Below are 22,477 nucleotides of genomic sequence, written 5' to 3'. Positions count from 1 at the left end.
CACTTTCTTCTAACAAACCAAAATACACCCAAAATCTAGTGTGTGGCACTGATCTATATACCAGCCTGATCATATTTGATCATATTCTGGTTTTTTTTGTTTTGTTCTGTTTTTGTTTGTTTTTATCTTTATCTTTATCTTTTTCTTTTTTCTTTTTCCTTTTTTCTCTCTTTCCCTTTCTTTTCCCACTGCTTCAGGTCTTTTCTGATTTGTTTAGAGTATATTTTCTGGGGACCTTGTTACCCTGTTAGCATTTTGTTCTCTAACTAATCTATTCTCCTCTGGACAAAATGACAAGACGGAAAAAATCACCTCAACAAAAACAAGAGGTAGTACCAACTGCCAGGTACCTACTCAATATGGACATTAGTACGATGTCAGATCTAGAGTTCAGAATCATCACTTTAAAGATACTAGCTGGGCTTGAAAAAAACATGGAAGTTATTAGAGAAAGGCTTTCTGGAGAAGTAAAAGAACTAAAATCTAACCAAGTCGAAATCAAAAACACTATTAATGAGGTGCAATCAAATATGGGGGCACTAACTGCTAGGATAAATGAGGCAGAAGAGTGAATCAGTGAGATAGAAGACCAAATGATGGAAAATAAAGAAGCTGAGAAAAAGAGAGATAAACAACTACTGGATCATGAGGGCAGAATTCAAGAGATAAGCGATACCATAAGACAAAACAACATTAGAATAATTGGGATCCCAGAAGAAGAAGAAAGAGAGAGAGAGGGGCAGAAGGTGTAACGGAGCAAATTATAGCAGAGAACTTCCCTAATTTGGGGAAGGAAACAGCCATCAAAATCCAGGAAGCACAGAGAACCCCTCTCAAAATCAATAAAAATAGGTCAACACCCCGACATCTAATAGTAAAACTTACGAGTCTCAGAGATAAAGAGAAAATCCTGAAAGCAGCTAGGGAGAAGAGATATGTAACCTACAATGGTAGAAACATTAGATTGGCAACAGACCTATCCACAGAGACCTGGCAGGCCAGAAAGGACTGGCAGGATATATTCAGAGCACTAAATGAGAAAAATATGCAGCCAAGAATACTATATCCAGCTAGGCTGCCATTGAAAATAGAAGGAGAGCTAAAAAGCTTCCAGGACAAGCAAAAACTAAAGGAATTTGCAAACACGAAACCAGCCCTACAAGAAATCTTGAAAGGGGTCCTCTAAGCAAAGAGAGAGCCTAAAAGCAACATAGACCAGAAAGGAACACAGACAGAATACAGTAACAGTCACCTTACAGGCAATACAATGGCACTAAATTCATATCTTACAATAGTTACCCTGAATGTAAATGGGCTAAATGCCCCAATCAAAAGACACAGGCTATCAGATTGGATTAAAAAACAAGACCCATCGATATGCTGTCTGCAATTTTAGACCCAAAGACACCCCCAGATTGAAAGTGAGGGGGTGGAAGACCATTTACCATGCTAATGGACACCAAAAGAAAGTTGGTGTGGCAATCCTTATATCAGACAAATTAGATTTTAAACCAAAGACCGTAATAAGAGATGAGGAAGGACACTATATCCTACTTAAAGGGTCTATCCAACAAGAAGATCTAACAATTGTAAATATCTATGCCCCTAACATGGGAGCAGCCAATTATATAAGCCAATTAATAACAAAAGCAAAGAAACACATTGACAACAATACAATAATAGTGGGAGACTTTAACACCCCCCTCACTGAAATGGACAGATCGTCTAAGCAAAAGATCAACAAGGAAATAAAGGCTTTAAATGACACACTGGACCAAATGGACTTCACAGACATATTCAGAACATTCCATCCCAAAGCAACAGAATACACATTCTTCTCTAGTGCCCATGGAACATTCTCCAGAATTGATCACATCCTAGGTGATAAATCAGGTCTCCACTGGTACCAAAAGACTGGGATCATTCCCTGCCTATTTTCAGACCACAATGCTTTGAAACTAGAACTCAATCACAAGAGGAAAGTCAGAAAGAACTCAAATACATGGAGGCTAAAGAGCATCCTACTAAAGAATGAATGGGTCAACCAGGAAATTAAAAGAAGAATTAAAAAAATTCATGGAAACCAATGAAAATGAGAACACAACTGTTCAAAATCTTTGGGATGCAGCAAAGGCAGTCCTAAGAGGAAAGTATATAGCAATACAAGCCTTTCTCAAGAAACAAGAAAGGTCTCAAGTACACAACCTAACCCTACACCTAAAGGAGCTGGAGAAAGAACAGCAAATAAAGCCTAAACCCAGCAGGAGAAGAGAAATAATAAAGATCAGAGCAGAAATCAATGAAATAGAAACTAAAAGAACAGTAGAACAGATCAACGAAACTAAGAGCTGGTTCTTTGAAAGAATTAACGAGATTGATAAACCCCTGGCCAGACTTATCAAAAAGAAAAGAGAAATGACCCACATCAACAAAATCATGAATGAAAGAGGAGAGATCACAACCAACACCAAAGAAATACAAACAATTATAAGAACATATTATGAGCAACTCTATGCCAGCAAATTAGATAACCTGGAAGAAATGGATGCATTTCTAGAGATGTATCAACTACCAAAACTGAACCAGGAAGAAATAGAAAACCTGAACAGACCTATAACCACTAAGGAAATTGAAGCAGTCATCAAAAATCTCCCAAAAAACAAAAGCCCAGGGCCAGATGGCTTCCCAGGGGAATTCTACCAAACATTTCAAGAAGAATTAATACCTATTCTTCTGAAACTGTTCCAAAAAATAGAAATGGAAGGAAAACTTCCAAATTCATTTTATGAGGCCACCATTACCTTGATCCCAAAACCAGACAAAGACCCCATCAAAAAGGAGAACTACAGACCAATATCCCTGATGAACATGGATGCAAAAATTCTCACCAAAATACTAGCTAATAGGATCCAACAGTATATTAAAAGGATTATTCACCACAACCAAGTGGGATTTATCCCTGGGCTGCAAGGTCGGTTCAACATCCGCAAATCAATCAGCGTGATACAATACATTAACAAAAGAAAGAACAAGAACCATATGATCCTCTCAATAGATGCAGAAAAAGCATTTGACAAAGTACAGCATCCTTTCTTGATCAAAACTCTTCAGAGTATAGGCATAGAGGGTACATACCTCAATATCATAAAAGCCATCTATGAAAAACCCACAGTGAATATCATTCTCAATGGGGAAAAACTGAGAGCTGTCCCCCTAAGGTCAGGAACGCAGCAGGGATGTCCACTATCACCACTGCTATTCAACATAGTATTAGAAGTCCTAGCCACAGCAATCAGACAACAAAAAGAAATAAAAGGCATCCAAATTGGCAAAGAAGAAGTCAAACTCTCACACTTTGCAGATGATATGATACTTTATGTGGAAAACCCCAAAGACTCCACCCCAAAACTGCTAGAACTCATACAGGAATTCAGTAAAGTGGCAGGATATAAAATCAATGCACAGAAGTGAGTGGCATTCCTATACACCAACAATAAGACAGAAGAAAGAGAAATTAAGGAGCCGATCCCATTTACATTTGCACCCAAAACCATAAGATACCTAGGCATAAATCTAACCAAAGAGGCAAAGGATCTGTACTCAGAAAACTATAAAATACTCATGAAAGAAATTGAGGAAGACACAAAGAAATGGATAAACGTTCCATGCTCATGGATTGGAAGAAAAAATATTGTGAAGATGTCAATGCTACCTAGAGCAATCTACACATTCAATGCAATCCCCATCAAAATACCATCCACTTTTTTCAAAGAAATGGAGCAAATAATCCTAAAATTTGTATGGAACCAGAAAAGACCCCGCATAGCCAGAGGAATGTTGAAAAAGAAAAGCAAAGCTGGCAGCATCACAATTCCGGACTTCCAGCTCTACTACAAAGCTGTCATCATCAAGACAGTATGGTACTGGCACAAAAACAGACACAGAGATCAATGCAACAGAATAGAGAGCCCAGAAATGGACCCTCAACTCTATGGTCAAATAACCTTCAGCAAAACCTTCAGGAAAAATGTCCAATGGAAAAAAGACAGTCTCTTCAACAAATGGTGTTGGGAAAATTGGATAGCCACATGCAGAAGAATGAAACTGGACCATTTCCTTACACCACACACAAAAATAGACTCCAAATGGTTGAAAGACCTCAGTGTGAGACAGGAGTCCATCAAAATCTTAAAGGAGAACACAGGCAGCAACCTCTTCGACCTCAGCCGCAGCAACTTCTTCCTAGAAACATCGCCATAGGCAAGGGAAGCAAGGGCAAAAATGAACTATTGGGACTTCATCAAGATAAAAAGCTTTTGCAAAGAAAACAGTCAACAAAACCAAAAGACAACCAACAGAATGGGAGAAGATATTTGCAAATGACATATCAGATAAAGGGCTAGTATCCAAAATCTGTAAAGAACTTATCAAACTCAACACCCAAAGAACAAAGAATCCAATCAATAAATGGGCAGAAGACATGAACAGACATTTTTCCAAAGAAGACATCCAAATGGCCAACAGACACATGAAAAAGAGCTCAATATTGCTCGGCATCAGGGAAATCCAAATCAAAACCTCAATGAGATACCACCTCACACCAGTCAGAATGGCTAAAATGAACAAGTCAGGAAATGACAGATGTTGGCGGGGATGCGGAGAAAGGGGAACCCTCCTACACTGTTGGTGGGAATGCAAGCTGGTGCAGCCACTCTGGAAAACAGTATGGAGGTTCCTCAAAAAGTTGAAAATAGAGCTACCCTACGACCCAGCAATTGCACTACTGGGTATTTACCCCAAAGATACAAATGTAGGGATCCGAAGGGGTACGTGCACCCCCATGTTTATAGCAGCAATGTCCACAATAGCCAAACTATGGAAAGAGCCAAGATGTCCATCGACAGATGAATGGATAAAGAAGATGTGGTATACACAATGGAATATTATGCAGCCATCAAAAGGAATGAGATCTTGATATTTGCACCGATGTGGATGGAACTGGAGGGTATTATGCTGAGCGAAATAAGTCAAACAGAGAAAGACATGTATCATATGACCTCAGTGATATGAGGAACTCTTAATCTCAGGAAACAAACTGAGGGTTGCTGGAGTGGGGGGTGGGGTGGGAGGGATGGGGTGACTGGGTGATAGACACTGGGGAGGGTATGTGCTCTGGTAAGCGCTGTGAATTGTGCAAGACTGTTGAATCTCAGATCTGTACCTCTGAAAGAAATAATGCAATATATGTTAAGGAAAAAAAAAAAAGAAGAAGAAGATAGCAGGAGGGGAAGAATGAAGGGGGGGAAATCGGAGGGGGAGACGAACCATGAGAGACGATGGACTCTGAAAAACAAACTGAGGGTTCTAGAGGGGAGGGGGGTGGGAGGATGGGTTAGCCTGGTGATGGGTATTGAGGAGGCACGTTCTGCATGGAGTACTGGGTGTTATGCACAAACAATGAATCATGGAACACTACATCTAAAACTAATGATGTATGGGGATTAACATAACAATAAAAAATAATTTAAAAATTACAGATAAAAAAAAGAGGGAATATGCACTAGCAAAAAAAAAAATACTAATTGGTATATGGAATGTATGTTCTCTTTCCAAAAATGTGCTTTGGCATCAATACTGTTTCATTTTTTTTCAAGTATGAAGACCAAGAGGACAATGAAGGAAGTGCAGAAGTAGCAACCCCCACAGTAGCTGTAGCAGCCCTGGACACAGCCGGGAAAAGGGTTGGGTGGAAGAGATGCATATGCCCCCAGTGATCCAAGACATCCCCAGCTAGGGAAATCTATATGGCAATGGCAGATGGAGAGCCATTCCCTGCTGGGTCCTGAAAGACGCCCCAGCTTCCACTCTCAGCTCCTGCCACAGCCCCCCTTAAGCATCTCAGAATGACTGTGGGTCAGGACAATAGTGGGTGTCATGCAGAAACCATGACTGACACCGGCTTCCCTCTCTCATGAAGTCAATCAATCCCTTTCCTTTGGAAGCACAGCAAGTGGCTACCCATTGTGCCCCTTGAGCCCACTGCAGTGAAGGTCTTTGGGCTCACTGGTTAGGAGGGTCTGGATAGGGAGAGAGTCTCTAGGGTGTTCAACTGCCAAATCTCCCATTTACTAAGCACCTACTACAGTTCAGAGCATTGTGCCAAGCTTATATGGCCAGCTGGGTAAGAGCAGGAATCAGAGTCAAACTCCATGGGCTCTAACTTTAGCCACTTCCTAATCGTTGTGATTTGCAAAAAAATACTTAACTTCTCTAGACTTTGGTAGTGATGGTGATGATGGTACCTACCTTCCTTTGTGGGGTTGCAAGCAGATTCAGTGCATTAGCCATCATTAATATCAATGACCCTAACTTCTATTCAATTATGTAAGTAGTATTATCACATTTAATGCGGAAAATGGTTCAGAGAAGTTAAGCAAATTGCCCAAAGCTGCCCAGCATCCTAATGACAGAACCTGGATTCCAACTCAGATGGGGCAAACCCCTAATCTGACTGTCCCCTGCTCCATTTGAACACAGCACAAAGTTGTGTTCACATCCCAGGGCTCAGCAAGTGTGCATACCTTCCAAGAATGTCAATGATACACTATGATAAAAATAACCTCTCACATTTATATACAGTGCTTTATAATTTATAACTATCTTTCACGTTCACATTTGACCCTGAGGGGGAAACCTACTTTTCATTTGTACACATTTTATACAACACAATGAAGCAGAAACTGTTTACAGTGGCCTACAACTTACTGAATGTATATATTTACTTACAAATACATAGCATATATATGGTATGTGTGACTGTGCATGCACATGAGGGCAGATAAATTAAAACACTTTTTTTTTTTAAGGGAAGGTTGTTCTCACTAAAAAAAGGATTTGATCTCAGCATTAGTCGCCCTCTCCACACTCCTTTTTAGCGTGTACTTCAATGCAAAAGGTATGCAAAGAAAGGCCTGGAGCTAAAGCTGGAATCAATCAGGGGAAAGAGAAACTGCTCTGGAAATGAGAAGACTTTGCATCACCTGGTTGATCTGGGAGGGAGAGAAGATGATGAAAAATCCCTGCCCACTACAAGGACCTTTAAGTCTACAGAAGGATTTCAAGTTGTCTGCTGGTAGCAGAGCAAGGCGATCCCTTGCCTGTGTCCCATCAAGCATCAGGAGAAGAAAGAGCCTTGTGTCCACGCAGCTTTGGGAGAGTGGTGGAGAGAGACCAGTTCCATATTCGGTCCAGTTGGGACAGCCAGGAGAAACAGAGCGATGTTCTAGAACTCAGGGCAGGCAGTGAATGGGGGGGGGGGGTAACATGGGCTTCCCTGGGAATCTAGGGGGCAGGATCAGACCAGGTGCAGGATTTGGAACGGGGAATTCTGGTCAATACTTTATAGCTCTGATAAACTCACCAGCTGGTACATGGGCTGCATATTTATATTTCAAAAAAACTGGGACAGTAATTACATATGCAGTTTTGCAAGCTGATTTTTTTGAACTTACCACAGCATGAACACTGACCCATGCCATCAGATATTCTATGAAATACATGGTTGGTAATGCCAGCATAGAATTCACTGTGTGCATGCACAAGAATTTTCCTTAACTGTGCTCCTATTGTTGGGGCATGTAAGTGATTTCCAAGTTTTTGCCCTTATAAATAATGCAGTGACGACCTCCATGCATACAGCTCCTCTTGTGCAGCTCTGATTATTTTGTTAGAAGAAAAAAATTAGCAAATTGTCCTCTAAAGACGCTGTGCCAGTTAACCCACCTGGAGCAACACCTCTAAGAGACCACTTCATTGCTCCTTGCCAACGCTGATTTTTTACCAATTAAAAATAGATATATTTCGGTCATCTTATAGGTTAACAATGCACTTAATTTGATTATCTGTGACATTGGACATTTTAAATTTGTTCTTCACCATTCATATTTGGTTTGAAAATTACCTGTCAATATTTTTTGGCCTTTTTTTTCTATCAGGATAATGACATTTTTATTGACTTGTTAGAGTTCTTTTATGTAAGAATATTATCCCTATCTTATCGGTTCTGTCATATTTTCCCACACCCAGCTTACCCATTTGCTTTTCGAATTTTGTTAATATAGAAGTTTTTCTTCTCCTTTTCTTTTTACATAGTAAAATTTGTGAACTGTGACTCAATGGCATATTTGTTTGCTTTCAATGAACTGAAAGGTCCTCGTAATAAAAGAACAATATTTAGTTTCCTCTGGTTCTTGCTTTTTTCTGCTTTTAAGTTCTTAATCAATCCAGAATTTATTTAGCATATCATAATATATATGCAATGCATTCTATTTTTCCAAATTATTAACCAATTACAAATAGACTGTTAAGCGATTCTCCATTCATATAAATGTTAACAGCTAGTTTCACTACGTACTGCATTATTTTCTGGGCTTCAATGATTATAGCTATGACACATGTTGATATTTCACAGTGAAGTGACCCCCACACCACTTTTTTAAAGCGCTCTATTATCTTCTCCTCTATATTATTTTCAGATAAATTTTGAAATCACTTTGTCAAATTCCAAAAAGAATCCGGGTTTTGACTGCAATTGAATTAAACCCATAAATTAATTCGGGGAGAACTGACACCCCCACAATATTAAATGTGCTAATCCAACTACATGATGTATCTCTCCATTTATTCAGGTCTTGCTTTATTATCCTCAGTAAAGTTTTACAGATGTGTGTGTTTTCATACATAGTTTCTACATATTTCTAGGTTTACTCCTAAGTATTTATAATTGCATTTGAGAACAGGATACATTTTATTATATTTTTATATGGTTATTACTGGCATATCGCTATTGATTTTTGTTTATTTGCTTTGTGTCTGACCATACTACCAAATCTCTTGGTAATCCTAACTTTTTTTTTGTTGTTTAGTTTATTCTCTAGGCTTTGATGCTGTAAGAATATTTGCTCCTAGGGAAAAAGAAAAAAAAGTGCCTTTCCATTCCTAGCTTATTAAGAATTCTGATCAGTAATGAAGGCTGATTTTTTTTCAAATTACTTATCAGCCTCTCTGGAGATCAGATGGTTTTTATCCTTTGACCTACTGGTATGAGGCATTATACCAATAGCTGTTCCAGTATTCAATATTTTTCATCAGTGCCTTTCTGGAATAAACCCAACTTGGTCACAGTGCCTTATGCTTTCATAATGATGCTGGATTCTGAGGGTCATTTTATTTTATTTTTTTTAAAGATTTTATTTATTTATTTGACAGAGAGAGACACAGCGAGAGAGGCAACACAAGCAGGGGGAGTGGGAGAGGGAGAAGCAGGCTTCCTGCGGAACAGGGAGCCCGATGCGGGGCTCGATCCCAGAACCCTGGGATCATGACCTGAGCCAAAGGCAGATGCTTAACAACTGAGCCACCCAGGCGCCCCTCTGGGGGTCATTTCAGAAAGAGCTCGAGCTTTGTAGCTATGTAGTTCAATGCTCGGTTCCCAACTAGGCCACCTGGTCAGGTATATGGCTTTGGGTAAGTCACTTACCTTCCAGACAGTGGAGGAAGTTATACCCACCGCCACCCACCCCCCCATTAAGTTGCTGCAAGAATTCCAAGTAAAGTCTTCAAAACAAGCTCAATGCTATGGGCCTTGCATACTACAGAAACTCAAAACTGGGTAACCATGGTTCTCATTACTATAATCATCCAACTTCTTTGTGTTGCTGGCTCAAGATTTTCATAGGTAGAGGAATGACTACCTCCAATTTTAAAGTATTTGGGAGCTATTTTTTTAATCCAGCAAGTTTGATAAACAACTTTTATTATCATTAATACTACCTCTCCATGGCTCACTTTTTCTTCTAATCTCGATTTTCAAGGTTAGAAAGAATCAGGGAGTATTTACCAGGGTATGTTTGTTGACTTATTGTACTTTACCCTCCAGGCCCTAGTTCTCTAAGGATGATGGGGGAGCAGAAAAATCTAAAAGTAACAGGATGTTTAATAGGGTTTTTCTTGTTACTTGGGAATTTTACCCAAGGCTACAAAACCAAGAAGATTAAGGAGTAAGTACTACCACATCCTCCAGAGAACAGCTGAGGCACTTCCAGATGTCCTTTTTGAGACCATCAGAGGCACCCAACTGGACCCTCCCTCTCCACTCCAACACCACACTCGGCCCACACAACAAGGAGGCCACACAGACTGGGAGAAGAGACTCCTGGAGGTTGTGAATAGGGGTAAGGGAAGAAGGCTTTAGCTTTTCTCCTCATCTTCCCTAAACCAAGTGAGGGGCTCCAAGGTAGCCACCTGTAGACATCATGTGTGCAGAGGGAGGGAGGGGAGAGGGTCTGCAAGGAGAGGGACATCTCATGCCCCAGCAGATGCCTGCTCACGTGCAGACACCCTTTGGCTCATGCAGCAACTCCTGAACCAAGTATGGTGAGAGCAGGCTTTCTCTCTCTTCATCCCCTCATTTCTCCTCCATGGTCCTATGTTCCAGGGGAGGAAGGAGGCACAGAAGCAACAGAGGAAGCAGAGGAGGAAAGGAAAAGTGGAAGAATGAGGACTGCTTCTCCAAATCATTGTGCACAAGTGGTTGTCAAAATCCATCTTCTGTGGGCGCCTCCAGTCTGAGCTCACCGGCACAACTCGGGCAACAATGTCCCTTTGAGCCTGGTGTGCCATGCATGGAAGACTTTCTTTCCCTAGTTTGTTATGGTGTTGGAAATTTCTCCATTGGTCTTCAGATTTTGCTTTGATTCTGGGTGGGATGGTGATCTGACTACTACTGGTTGATCCTGCTGTGCTTCCCTAAGACTCATGGGTAATCACACCAGGATTATGGCAGAGCAGAGATGGGAGTTAGATGTCTGGGCTCATACCATCATCCTGCTCAGAAAGAAGCTCCATTTGCTTCTAATTCAGAGCCCTAAGAGTTAGGCCAGGTAATACTACCCCTATTGAAGCTGATGCTTATAGAAACTTAAGAAAAACAAAAAAGCAAAAAGGCCAGTTACGTGGCTTTGTTCTATTTTCTAAACCCTCAGTTCCTCCTTCTCTCTTTCTATCCTTCCACTCCGCCCTAGAACTGCAGGCTAGACTGAAAACAGAGAGCCTGCCTGAGGATGCTCATTGAAGAGAGTGAAGACTAACTCACCTCCATGCCTGTTTGCAAGTTCTCATGTTCACAAACCTTGGCCTCCCAGAAAAGAGATGGGTCTGGATAACATGCTTCTCTCTCTTACTTGGGACTAAGACCAAACTGGAAAAAGCGCAACTCCTATCTACACCCCCGACCCCATTAGCAGGTACCATCACACCCACCACTGTGCCCTGCAAGCATGCATCAAGAACTCCAGCGCACCTGCAAAGCCTTTCCTTTCACATCTTCCCTGCAGCTCTGAGCTGCTGTACTCACCCACCACTTTCTGAGAAAGGAAAGACAAGAGCACTAGAGAAGTCCTTTATGACAGGGTCCATCATGCCAGAATGAAAGCAATCGGTTTAGATCCTGACACCCTCCTTCCTAGGCCTGAAGACTATTTTTTTTTTTTCCAAATAATGTTCATTAAGGGGCTTCTATGTTTTGGGTTCTCTACTAGGCTTCTAACTTATATCACTGAGGCTTCACAAGAAAACAGTGTGTTGTAATCTCCTGTAAATGAAGAAAAGCAGCAGAACCACAGGAAGGTGCACGGTCATCCAGACAGCAAGTACCAGCTGGAAATAAAAACGAGATTCTTCTTGGCTCTAAAGCCCCAATTCTTCTCACTCAATTCTAATGACTACTCTCACTTCATTGAGCCCAGCAATATGAATTCCTCCTTATTCCCTTAGAGGAGACAGACACATATCACTTCAAGTAGGAATCCATAAATATGTAAATAAAATATAATGTGCAATCAAACCTCAGGTGGAGGGAAAGAAGAAGAGAGCTCTCCAAATCAGCAGTGTGTGTCACATTTCGGGCTGTACAAAGTCACTTTCCATTTGGAAAACCTGAACAATGTGAGCCCACAATGAAGTGGGTGCCCAGGCAAGGGGGCCTTTGATTTACAGGGAGTAAGCAATCACGGTTGGGGGAGGGGGTGTTACGATCACTAGTTTGCCAGATTGTTGATTTGTGGCTCCACAACTGTGAAGTGACGGTTATTGCCGAGCGTCTGGCTCAAGCAGGGCTTCTAAGGATGAAGGGAATAGATTTCCAGAGTGTAAGAGAGATAACTTTGGGTTGCTGAGGACCTGTTCCTGAGATAAGGAGGAATATGTCTCCTGAGAGTAAAACCAGACCCATATATAAGTGGGTGTTGAAGGGAGCCAGATTCAGGTGACAATGAGGGAGAATTTCTTCTGTCTGATTCTGCATGAGAGTTTTAAGGCATCAACAAGCAGATGCTCGGGCCATTAAAAGTGTTACCTGGAGAGAAGATGAATTGGACCAAGGGTGTGTCTGCATCTCTCCTCATCTCACTGGCCTTCCCCAATTGCTGGCTCTCACCCCCATTCTCAATGCCACTGACCTTGGTTCTCCTTGTGAAATCCAGATATTGATGCTAGCAGCCTCTGCTCTTTTGAACCTAAAGGACACTCCGCTCCTATATAGGACCCCATCCAGAGTTTTGTGATAACCAGCTAGTATTAGGTACAGAGTAATGGTAACCCCCAGGATCCACAAAGTTAAATGGTCTGCTATGGGAGATACTGAGCTTTCCATCAGAGACAGCACTCAAGGTGAGGCTGGATCGGCAACAGACAGCCCTCCTAGGACCCAAGTCCTATCCCTGGATGTCTGCTGTTGGAGATGTGCCACAGAAAACCATCCACTGTTCTAGACAAGAAAACCTTTGAGAGTCCAGACTAGGATCATCAGATTCTGAAGTGGGATCTCCCATGAGATGATGAAGAACAAAAGAATATGGCCCATCCCTTCACCTGCCAGTCAGTCCAGACAAATGGACATGTAAGACTTCCTGTTTTAACAATTCATAATCACAAACGACAGATGTTGGCAGGGATGTGGAGAAAGGGGAACCCTCCTACACTGTTGGTGGGAATGCAAGCTGGTGCAGCCACTCTGGAAAACAGTATGGAGGTTCCTCAAAAAGTTGAAAATAGAGCTACCATATGACCCAGCAATTGCACTACTGGGTATTTACCCCAAAGATACAAATGTAGGGATCCGAAGGGGTACGTGCACCCCCATGTTTATAGCAGCAATGTCCACAATAGCCAAACTATGGAAAGAGCCAAGATGTCCATCGACAGATGAATGGATAAGGAAGATGTGCTATATATACACAATGGAATATTATGCAGCCATCAAAAGGAATGAAATCTTGCCATTGGCAACGACGTGGATGGAACTGGAGGGTGTTATGCTGAGCAAAATAAGTCAATCAGACAAAGACACGTATCATATGACCTCACTGATATGAGGAATTCTTAATCTCAGGAAACAAACTGAGGGTTGCTGGAGTGGTGGGGGGTGGGAGGGATGGGGAGGCTGGGTGATACACATTGGGGAGTGTATGTGCTATGGTGAGCACTGTGAATTGTGCAAGACTGTTGAATCACAGACCTGTACCTCTGAAACAAATAATACATTATATGTTAAAAAAAAAAAAGAAGATAGCAGGAGTGGAAGAACGAAGGGGGAGACGAACCATGAGAGACTATGGACCCTGAGAAACAAACTGAGGGTTTTAGAGGGGAGGGAGTGGGGGGATGGGTGAGCCCAGTGATGGGTATTAAGGAGGGCACGTTCTGCATGGAGCACTGGGTGTTATATACAAACAATGAATCATGGAACACTACATCAAAAACTAATGATGTAATGTATGGTGATTAACATAATAAAAACTAATGATGTAATGTATGGTGAGTAACATAATAATAAAAAAATAAATAAAAATAATAATAAAATAAAATAAAATCCTGTGCAATCCCATAGGATGCAATGAGAAGAAAAAAAATTCATAATCGCAACATCCTGAACAGTAGCAGCAACCAATAATGGGTTAGCCTGGTGATGGGTATTAAAGAGGGCATGTACTGCATGGAGCACTGGGTATTATATGCAAACAATGAATCATGAATCACTACATCAAAAATTAATGATGTAATGCATGGTGATTAACATAATAAAAAAATAAATCTAATTAAAAAATAATTTGTTTTATTACAGGCATCTGAAGAGTATTTTGAGCTTTTCAAAGCACTTTGATGTACATGATCACATATGCAGCACATGCCTGTATCTCAGGACGGATGGCAAATGATTAAACTGAGCAAAAGAACAAAATGAACAAAATGATAAATGAAAAAAAAAAAAAACAAATGAATGGGGCATCTCCAGGGAATAGCATGAAGAAAGAAAATCAGACTTTCACTGGTACTAAGAAGTCCCTTTGATTCTACAATGCAGATGCCATCAGGTGGTTCTCAGAGAAGATGAAGAGGTAGCCCGCTGGTCTCTCCTAGGCTCCATGTTTCCGATGCCATCACTTGCTGGGCATTTTTACCCCCAAAATAACATCTTCAAACCTGAACACGCTCCCTTGCCCCGAACCCAGCTATTGTTTTCCATCCCAGAAAGCAGTTCCACCACTCATCTCTCAGCCATCCAAACCAAAAGCCTAGGAGTATCATCTTTGGCCCTCTTCTCTCACCCCCACATGCCCTATCTGATAGTCTGTCCAAGTTCTGGCTTAACTGGCTAAAAGTCTCGTTCTGAACTCCACAGACTATTGGGCTAGGATGCTGCTGTGTCGACAAACTCTTGACCATCTCCACTCTTAAAGGTGAAACCCCACTCCTGATGCACCAAGGACATACCTAGCCAGTGGCCTGTCGGACCTAGAAGAACCAGAATACATCCCCATCTGCCCTTGCTGAACTGGCCCCCTGGTATCTTCCTGAGCTATACCTGGGCACTTGTAGCCTGAGCTCCTGCTTTAAGCCTCTGCCACCAGGGCCTAGCACAGAGTCTGGCCCAGGGAAGGGACTCCAGAGATGTTTGACGGGAAGGCCTATGGCTGCAGTGGACTAGACCATGCGGCTGGTCTCCATAATTGCCAGGCTCCCTACTACCCAAGCCCATGCTCCAGAGGACGCATGGAGAGTAGACTCCATCAAACCATGTGATGGGGAGCTCCCTGGGCCAAGAGACTTAGTGCTAAACACTGAATTGATCTGTGACCTTGGTCTGATGATTCTGAGCCTTAGTCTTCCTCCCGTCTACCTCTCGGAGCTGCCTTAAGGATCAACATAATGGGCACACCCCCAAAGTGGCATGCTGGTGTGGCACGGTATACCAGTGGTTCTTCAATGTGGGTGTGCCTCAGCATCACTCAGAGGGCTCCTTCAAGGACAGATTTCTGGGCTCCACCCCCAGAATTTCTGAATCATTCGGTCAGGGCATGGGGCCTAAGAATTTGCATTTCTAATGCATCCCCGAGTGATGCTGATGCTGCTGGTCCAGGGACTACGTTTTGAGAACCAGTGCTCCAGACCACTTTAAGAGCACTGCTTTTCCACAGCAACCTGGTTTTTCTCCAGGAAGCATGCTATTTCAATATTCGACTTTATGTTTATGTTTTACCCTTTTTGCTGTTTTGCTGGAATCTTAACTGAGTCTGTAAATTCCTCTGGGCAGAAATTACACCTTCCACATTCCACATTCTCTCATTTTCTGTTTTGCAAAATAATGAGTACATTTCCAGTGTGACTGATAATAGAAAAAGGAATGGGGGGTACTCAGAGAGTACCAACCCCAATAAACAGCATCCACAAATGGATACCAGCCCTGAAATCCACTTAAAAATTAATTATGAGGCAAAGAACATTCTACCATCAGTGGCAATGTGGGAGAGAAGATTATGTTCTTGATGACACATTTTGTAAAATGTGGGTTATTTAAGATTTTAGCTGTAACTTACTTAAACACCAACATTTTTTGAAATATAAAACCACAAACAGCATTTCAACTCATAATTTTTATAGTGATAGTCAGACAATTGTGTTTTCCACATGTAAAATCCATTACACAGTCATGGCAACAGTTTGCAATAGATTGTAAATTTTTATTGAGATGATCATCTTGCGATTGAATTTCAAAATGTATTATATGATCATCAGCAAATAAGTCCATGGGGGCTGCTAAAGTATTTTGAGTATCATTTATAAAGATCAAAAACCCTGGAAACTCTTAGATTTACCCCGTGGAAAGAGAAAAGTCTCATTGGCAGGATCAAATCAATTATTTTATGGATGAATATTGAATTGCAAAGCTGAGATAAGGTATTACCTTGTTTAATAACATAATCTTATGTCCTAAAATAGGTTTCATAATCGGGTTTCAATAAGGAATTTTACAAAAGGCCCGCTTTTGAAAATAATCAAGAAAATGGCATTTCCATTTATCACAGTGGTTCGATGACGTTCAAAAGAATATTCCCAAGCAATGGACATCCTCACTAACCTTGGATTCCATACTGTCGAGATGCACTACTGAGGTACTTAAGAATGATTACCGTCAATTCTGCTATAGCTCTTGTTTTGACAACGCGAATGTTGTTCCAACATGATTGACATATTAGGGGACAATTTGAGCATGACACGAATGTCACACTTACTATGTGTGATTCTGTATGGAAAACACTACTGAAGCAGAAAACCCCACCCAGCTCAACGGAGCCACACAGGAATACACAGAACGTACCCACCTCAAACATCCACTTGCTACGTCCACTGGCTGGACGTGCTGAGAGCCACATCCATCCACAGCAGATGTCACGACTTGCCACCATGTTCAGAAAGCACTCTTCACCCACCACTGTCGCCCACAGGTTGTAACCTTTCTGACACACACTTCCAAAGCAAACTTCGGGTCCCTTCAAGGAAACACCTCATATACACTGCAGTATATATGCATATCCTACACCATTAACATGCGGGACACTGTGCCATCACTTTTACTTACTTCCCTCTCTTTTTAAATGTGTCACTGATGAAGTAGGAGTGTTGTGCCCCAATCCTACTTTTTCCCGTTACTCTGATGGTTTTTACTGTATAACTTTCCATATTGCAGTGATTTTTAGGGACACATAGGTCACATTATAGTAGAGCTAACTGTATTTTGCTTTGCTTTCTTGTTCTATGAGGTCACTGTGCTGATGGGTCCTTTTCTCCCCACCCAGAAGCCATCAGTGACTCTTTTCCCAGTGGAAGCCAATGGCCCATGCTGCCACCTCCCTTGCCCACCAGTGGAAGCTCTGTATTCCATGCTGATGGCGCACACCCCTCTGCTTGCATCGTGGTGTGACCGATCATCAATGGCATTAGGGTCAGAAAAACCTGAATGCAAATTCTGACTGTGCCAGTGGTCAATTCTACCTCTTTGTACAAAAAGTCTTAAAATATTGGGTCTCTATTTCTTCATGTATATATGAGATAAAAGTACTTACATCAAATGGTTAGAGGAGAAAAATGAGAAAATATAAATAATGGGATATAAAGGAAAACAAAACAAGACAAAGCAAAACATTGAGTTCTTTTAACTTCTTGAGTTCCATTCAGAGCTGGAACATATCAGGGATATAGTCAGAGATACAATCCTAGCCAATGCTCCTCCAGAAGCCTGGAGTCCCCAGAAATATTTATGCAGTTGGATCAAAAGAATCTTCTTAGACACAGTCCCAGACACCAAACTCTTAAGCAGCATCCAAAAACCTCAGAGAAAGTGCTGGAGTCACTAACCCCCAGAGTGCACTGAGCCAGGAGCTTGCAGAGATACAGAATCCAGACCACCCTTGGAGGGACAGTCCTAGTCCAGACTCTCAGGTTGGAACTAGAAGGTTCCGAGGGATACAGAGCCAGAAAGTTCTTAGAGATTAAAGCAGTTCCAGAATCCACTGAAAGACACTTTCAGAGCCAGGAGGTACTCAAGATATGGTTGGCACCAGGAACCCTTCAGAGACAGAAGGAGGAACCCTCAGGGAAACTATGAAAACCAAGGGCTCATTAGGGTCATAGGCCCAGCCATGGATCCTCACAGACAAAGTTAAAATCACAAACACCTTAGATATATAACAAGAATCAGAAGCACTCAGGGATATAGTTCAAACAAGGCCTTTAACAAGGCACACAGAGCCAGAAGCCCTCAGGGACCTAAGACCAAGAACCCTCAGGGACACTTTTAGTACTAGGAAGCCTCAGACATACGGAGACACCAGAAGTCCTTGCAGAGACAGAACCAATGTCCCACTGGAAACACTGTCAGGACCAGGAATGTCTCCCTGACATAGCTGGAGTCAGGTGGCTTTACGAACCACAGTCAAAGCTAGGCCATCTCCAGAGTTACCGCCAGACCCTGAAAGTCCTCTAAGGCAAGACCAAAACCCTGACTATTGCTCTCTACAACAGGATGCACACTCCCATCAGAGAAGTTTCAGGATGATTGTCACTGATGCCAAGAGGAGGATCAACTGCCCAACCTCTCAAAATGTAGCTATAAACGAAGTTCTTACCTGCACATTTGGTTCTGGTGGTGAGGGGAGGCCCTGGTGGCCCCGTGCCTCCCTCCCCTGGTCGTGTGAGCAGCACCCGGATCTCATACTCCACGTCAGGGTCCAGATGCCACAGCTTATAATTGGGAGAGTCAACTATGTGGGTCTCGGCCCAGGTGCCCGTGGTGGTGCGATATTCCACCTCCTTCAGGATGATGGGGCCATCGCCGATGATAGAATTGGCATTTGGCTTGATCCACAGGTATGTGGCCCCTACGGCCAGCAGCTCTGGGGGGGCGATGGGTGTGGGAGGCTCTGGAAGACAAGGAATCAGCAAAGGATGTCAGACCCAAGCGGTTTAGAGAGAAGAATCGAAGCATGTAAGGACAAGGACAGAATTCCCGAGAGAGCTATATACAGTCGCTCAGATCCCTTTCTTAACCCCATTCACGTCCTACTCAAATTGCCATGATTTTGTATGTGAATACCTGAGTCAGTATTCCTTCTCCCACGCTACCATATCTCCTTCATTTAAAGGAAATGAACAATGGACCGTGGACCATCACATCAAAAACCAATGATGTATTGTATGGTGACTAACATAACACCGTAAAATTTAAAAAAATAAAGGAAATGAAGAAAGAAGGCAACAGTGGGTAAATGGATTTTCTAGAACACAGCAAAGATGCCTAGATTAATATTCTGTTTTCTATCCTCAAACGAGAACATGCTTTACTAAAGTGGAGTTTGGTTCAAAGCCCAGAGGAGTCTGAGATTTACAAACATTTCTTTCATAGCAACACACAGGTTGTTAGTGGAAGTTCTCCCCAAATAGTGCTTGGAGCCTAAGAAGCAAAAGGATGATGGCACAGCAAAAATTCAGCTTCCTCCTCAACTCCAGTGGGTTCCCTCCATCAGGGCGAGTGTCACTGGCACAGTGGCCCCTGTGGGAATCAAGGGTCAAGGGAAAAGTCATGCAGGGTTATCCTGCTATGAGTTGCCCCTCTCCCATTAAGTTCTACTTCTTCAGCTAAATAAACGAGAATTTCAACAAGCCCTCACAGTGGGTCTTACTGGCAATTCTTAGCCCTCTGGCAAAGCTGCAGAAATTAACATTAACTTTGTATTCCTTATTTACCAAGAAATCTCATACGCATTACTTTGTGCAAATCTTCCACCTCCATTTTGATGGAAAAAAACAAAGAACCCAAGCAATGGGGTCACCTAACGGAGATCATGAAGCTTACAGGTAAGGCAGGATGGAACCCACATCTCTCTGCCTTCCCTTACCAGCTATTCCCTTGGAAAGCTGTTTGCCTCTAGATGTCCATTTTCTAAAAATCAAAGTGTATATATTTGCTATTTTTGCTGCAGCAGAAAATAGCAGTGGAACAATAAAGAAAATAAGAACAAAAAGAAAATAAGTCCCCTTCCCTATGACCCAATATAATAGCCATTTTTATTTCTCCATGTTCCAATTTGTATTCATATATTTAAGCCTTTTTCATACAGCTACAGCAATACATAGACCCAATGTTTTTCTTCCCTCACTTACTACATTCTAAAGACTGTTTACAACATGGATTTTGTCGTCACTGTCTTAAATAGCTACAGAACCATCTATCAGGTAATCACACTAACTAATCTCAAATGGCTGGGCACATGAGTTCCAAGTTTTGCTATGGTAAATAATGCTGCAATGAACAGGTCTGTGCCAATGACTCCAGTTTTTCTTGTCTTATGTTTTTTTTGGAACCAACTGCCAGAAATGGGATCTGTCAATGGATATGAACAAGTTAGTGACTCTTGGGGTAGAATTAGGAAGTGGAGGGTGAGAGGAGGCATCTGGGGGTGGAGTACAACATAGATATGTTCGAGAACTTCTGGATGGCCTCTGGGCTATTCAGGTGGGTGAGGCAGGTACAGGTTTCAGTCTGAAACTCAGGTGAGAGCTTCAGGATAGATTAGACTCCTTCCGTGTTTGCTTTTTAACTAATTACCTAGCCACAAAGATTCTCCAGAGACAGAATAATTGCTATGAAACAGAGGTGGACAATATTTTCTCAGTGTGACTTGAAGCAAATCTTAAGGGACAACTTCAGATTGCCTCTATTACAGCCTGCCATTTGGTCAGAGAAGGAAATTAAGCAGATTAGTCAGGCTAGATGCTTTTCTTTACAAAGCCATGAAGGTTATTACTCAAGGCCTTGTTATCTCAAAGGTGTTTGCAAATTGATTTTTGGATAATTTGTTCCAGGTAGAGAAGTTAAGTTGGCAGGCAGATAATTTCTGGGCTCATCCTTTGTGCATTTTAAATATATAGACCCTCGTATCACCACTGTCAACTCTCCAGAGTTCCCATCAGTTTCCAGGGAGGCCCCCAGGGTGGTATATGGTAGCTCTGTGACGACTCTGCCCAACTCCTTAATGTAATTATTCACAGGCTGGCCCCGGACAGAATTAAGTGCAGCAGACTTCAATACTTTGGGGCTTGAGCAAGTGGCCACATTAAGCTCTCTCCCATCGACTTTACACCACGATTTTTGCTGTATTTCAGGCATTAGCAGTAAATTGCTGACCACCAGAAAGAAAATAAAGTATCACTCTTTCCAAATGTTCGGTCTCCTTTCACGAATTTCTGATGGTAGGTACAATATAGTAACAAACGTTCCCTCGAGTAAATAAATGTCTCCATCTCAAATGACTTAGTAATTCACATGTCCCTGTGCAGACTAGCCAATGAGGTTCTCTCTCCCTCTGTCCCCTCAAGAATATATCATGAAGTACATCAAAGCGCTTCAGCTACTTGGTTCTAAGCAGCCATCAGATTATTGTTTTGTTTTCTCTTTTGTTAGTAACCACTGATTTATAATTGGTATTCTTTTAGAAGTCACACGTCCTAGTGATTCAAAGAGAGAAAAGTAGGGATGAGACACATTATTATATTATATTTATATATTTATACTACTATATATATTTATTATATATAATATGTTTATATATTATTATATTTATATATTATATACATTTTTTTTTTTTGGTAAGCACCTCCCTTTTTTAAATGAAAAGAAAGACCATGTTTGTCAGTTCTCCTCTTTGACATGAACTGTTCAACCAGACAGTGCAAGAAATCGAGGAGGCCATCTAATCCAACAGCCAGAGTCTTCAGGAAGGAAACCAAGGCTGGGGAGGGCTCATGGCCTGTTAAGTAGAAGAAGGTGGGGGTGGGGCATCAGAACTCAGGGCCCAAGCAGCATTCTTGCTCCTTCCTTCTTCTTCTTGTACATCAGATGTTTAAGTAATTAGCCAGAAAGGTCACTCAGGTGTCTTTCCTAGTAGTTTTTAACTTTTGAGGATGCATAGGCCCTTGCAAAGATCTGATGAGAAATCCCAGCCTCTCTTCGCAGGAAAATGCACATAAGTCTATTACTGAAAGTTACGCCCACCATTTCAGGCATTCACGAACCCTTCTGAAGCCTATGCATGAACCCCTGAAGAGGCTATGTTGAGAATAAAGGAAAAACACAGAGATCCTGCTGACAGACCACATGCCCATAATAGTCTACAATTCTTTGGGACCCCGAAACCACCCTTTGTTGCAGTCCATGGCAGGGGCTAGAAGTTGGGAGTACAATCATGTAAGGAAATGGAACTTGATGTTAGGTTCACAGATCTAGTGCTTGCAGGCTCCCAGGGTCCCAAATATCTGGGTGAAAATAAACATGCAAAGATTTCCATAGGACAATGCAAAGTAAATGAGTAGGTCCTCGTGGCCATAACCCACCCAACACATTCATAAATTTCACATTTGGGCTAAAATATTTAATGGTTAAACATATGACCCTACCGGCAAAAATGAACTATTGGGACTTCATCAAGATAAAAAGCTTTTGCACAGCAAAGGAAACAGTCAACAAAACCAAAAGACAACTGACAGAATGGGAGAAGATATTTGCAAATGACATATCACATAAAGG

General features: G+C 41.8%; 1 protein-coding gene across 1 annotated transcript in view; it reads right to left on the bottom strand.

The window, feature by feature from the left end:
* The window catches only part of PTPRT (protein tyrosine phosphatase receptor type T), a 1,068,951-nt gene that overhangs the window by 566,882 nt on the left and 479,592 nt on the right, over window positions 1-22,477 (bottom strand). The window contains exons 7-8 of the mRNA XM_032419927.1: window positions 18,413-18,815; window positions 16,475-16,545 (exon numbers count right to left, since the gene is read on the bottom strand). Coding sequence (XP_032275818.1) covers window positions 16,475-16,545; window positions 18,413-18,815 — 474 coding nt within the window. The remainder of the gene's footprint in view (window positions 1-16,474; window positions 16,546-18,412; window positions 18,816-22,477) is intronic.

This window comes from Phoca vitulina, unplaced genomic scaffold (genome assembly GCF_004348235.1).
Source record: "Phoca vitulina isolate PV1807 unplaced genomic scaffold, GSC_HSeal_1.0 scaffold22, whole genome shotgun sequence".
Lineage (NCBI taxonomy): Eukaryota > Metazoa > Chordata > Mammalia > Carnivora > Phocidae > Phoca > Phoca vitulina.
The sequence above is the reverse complement of the archived record's forward strand: the minus strand, read 5'-3'. Positions and strand labels throughout refer to the sequence as shown.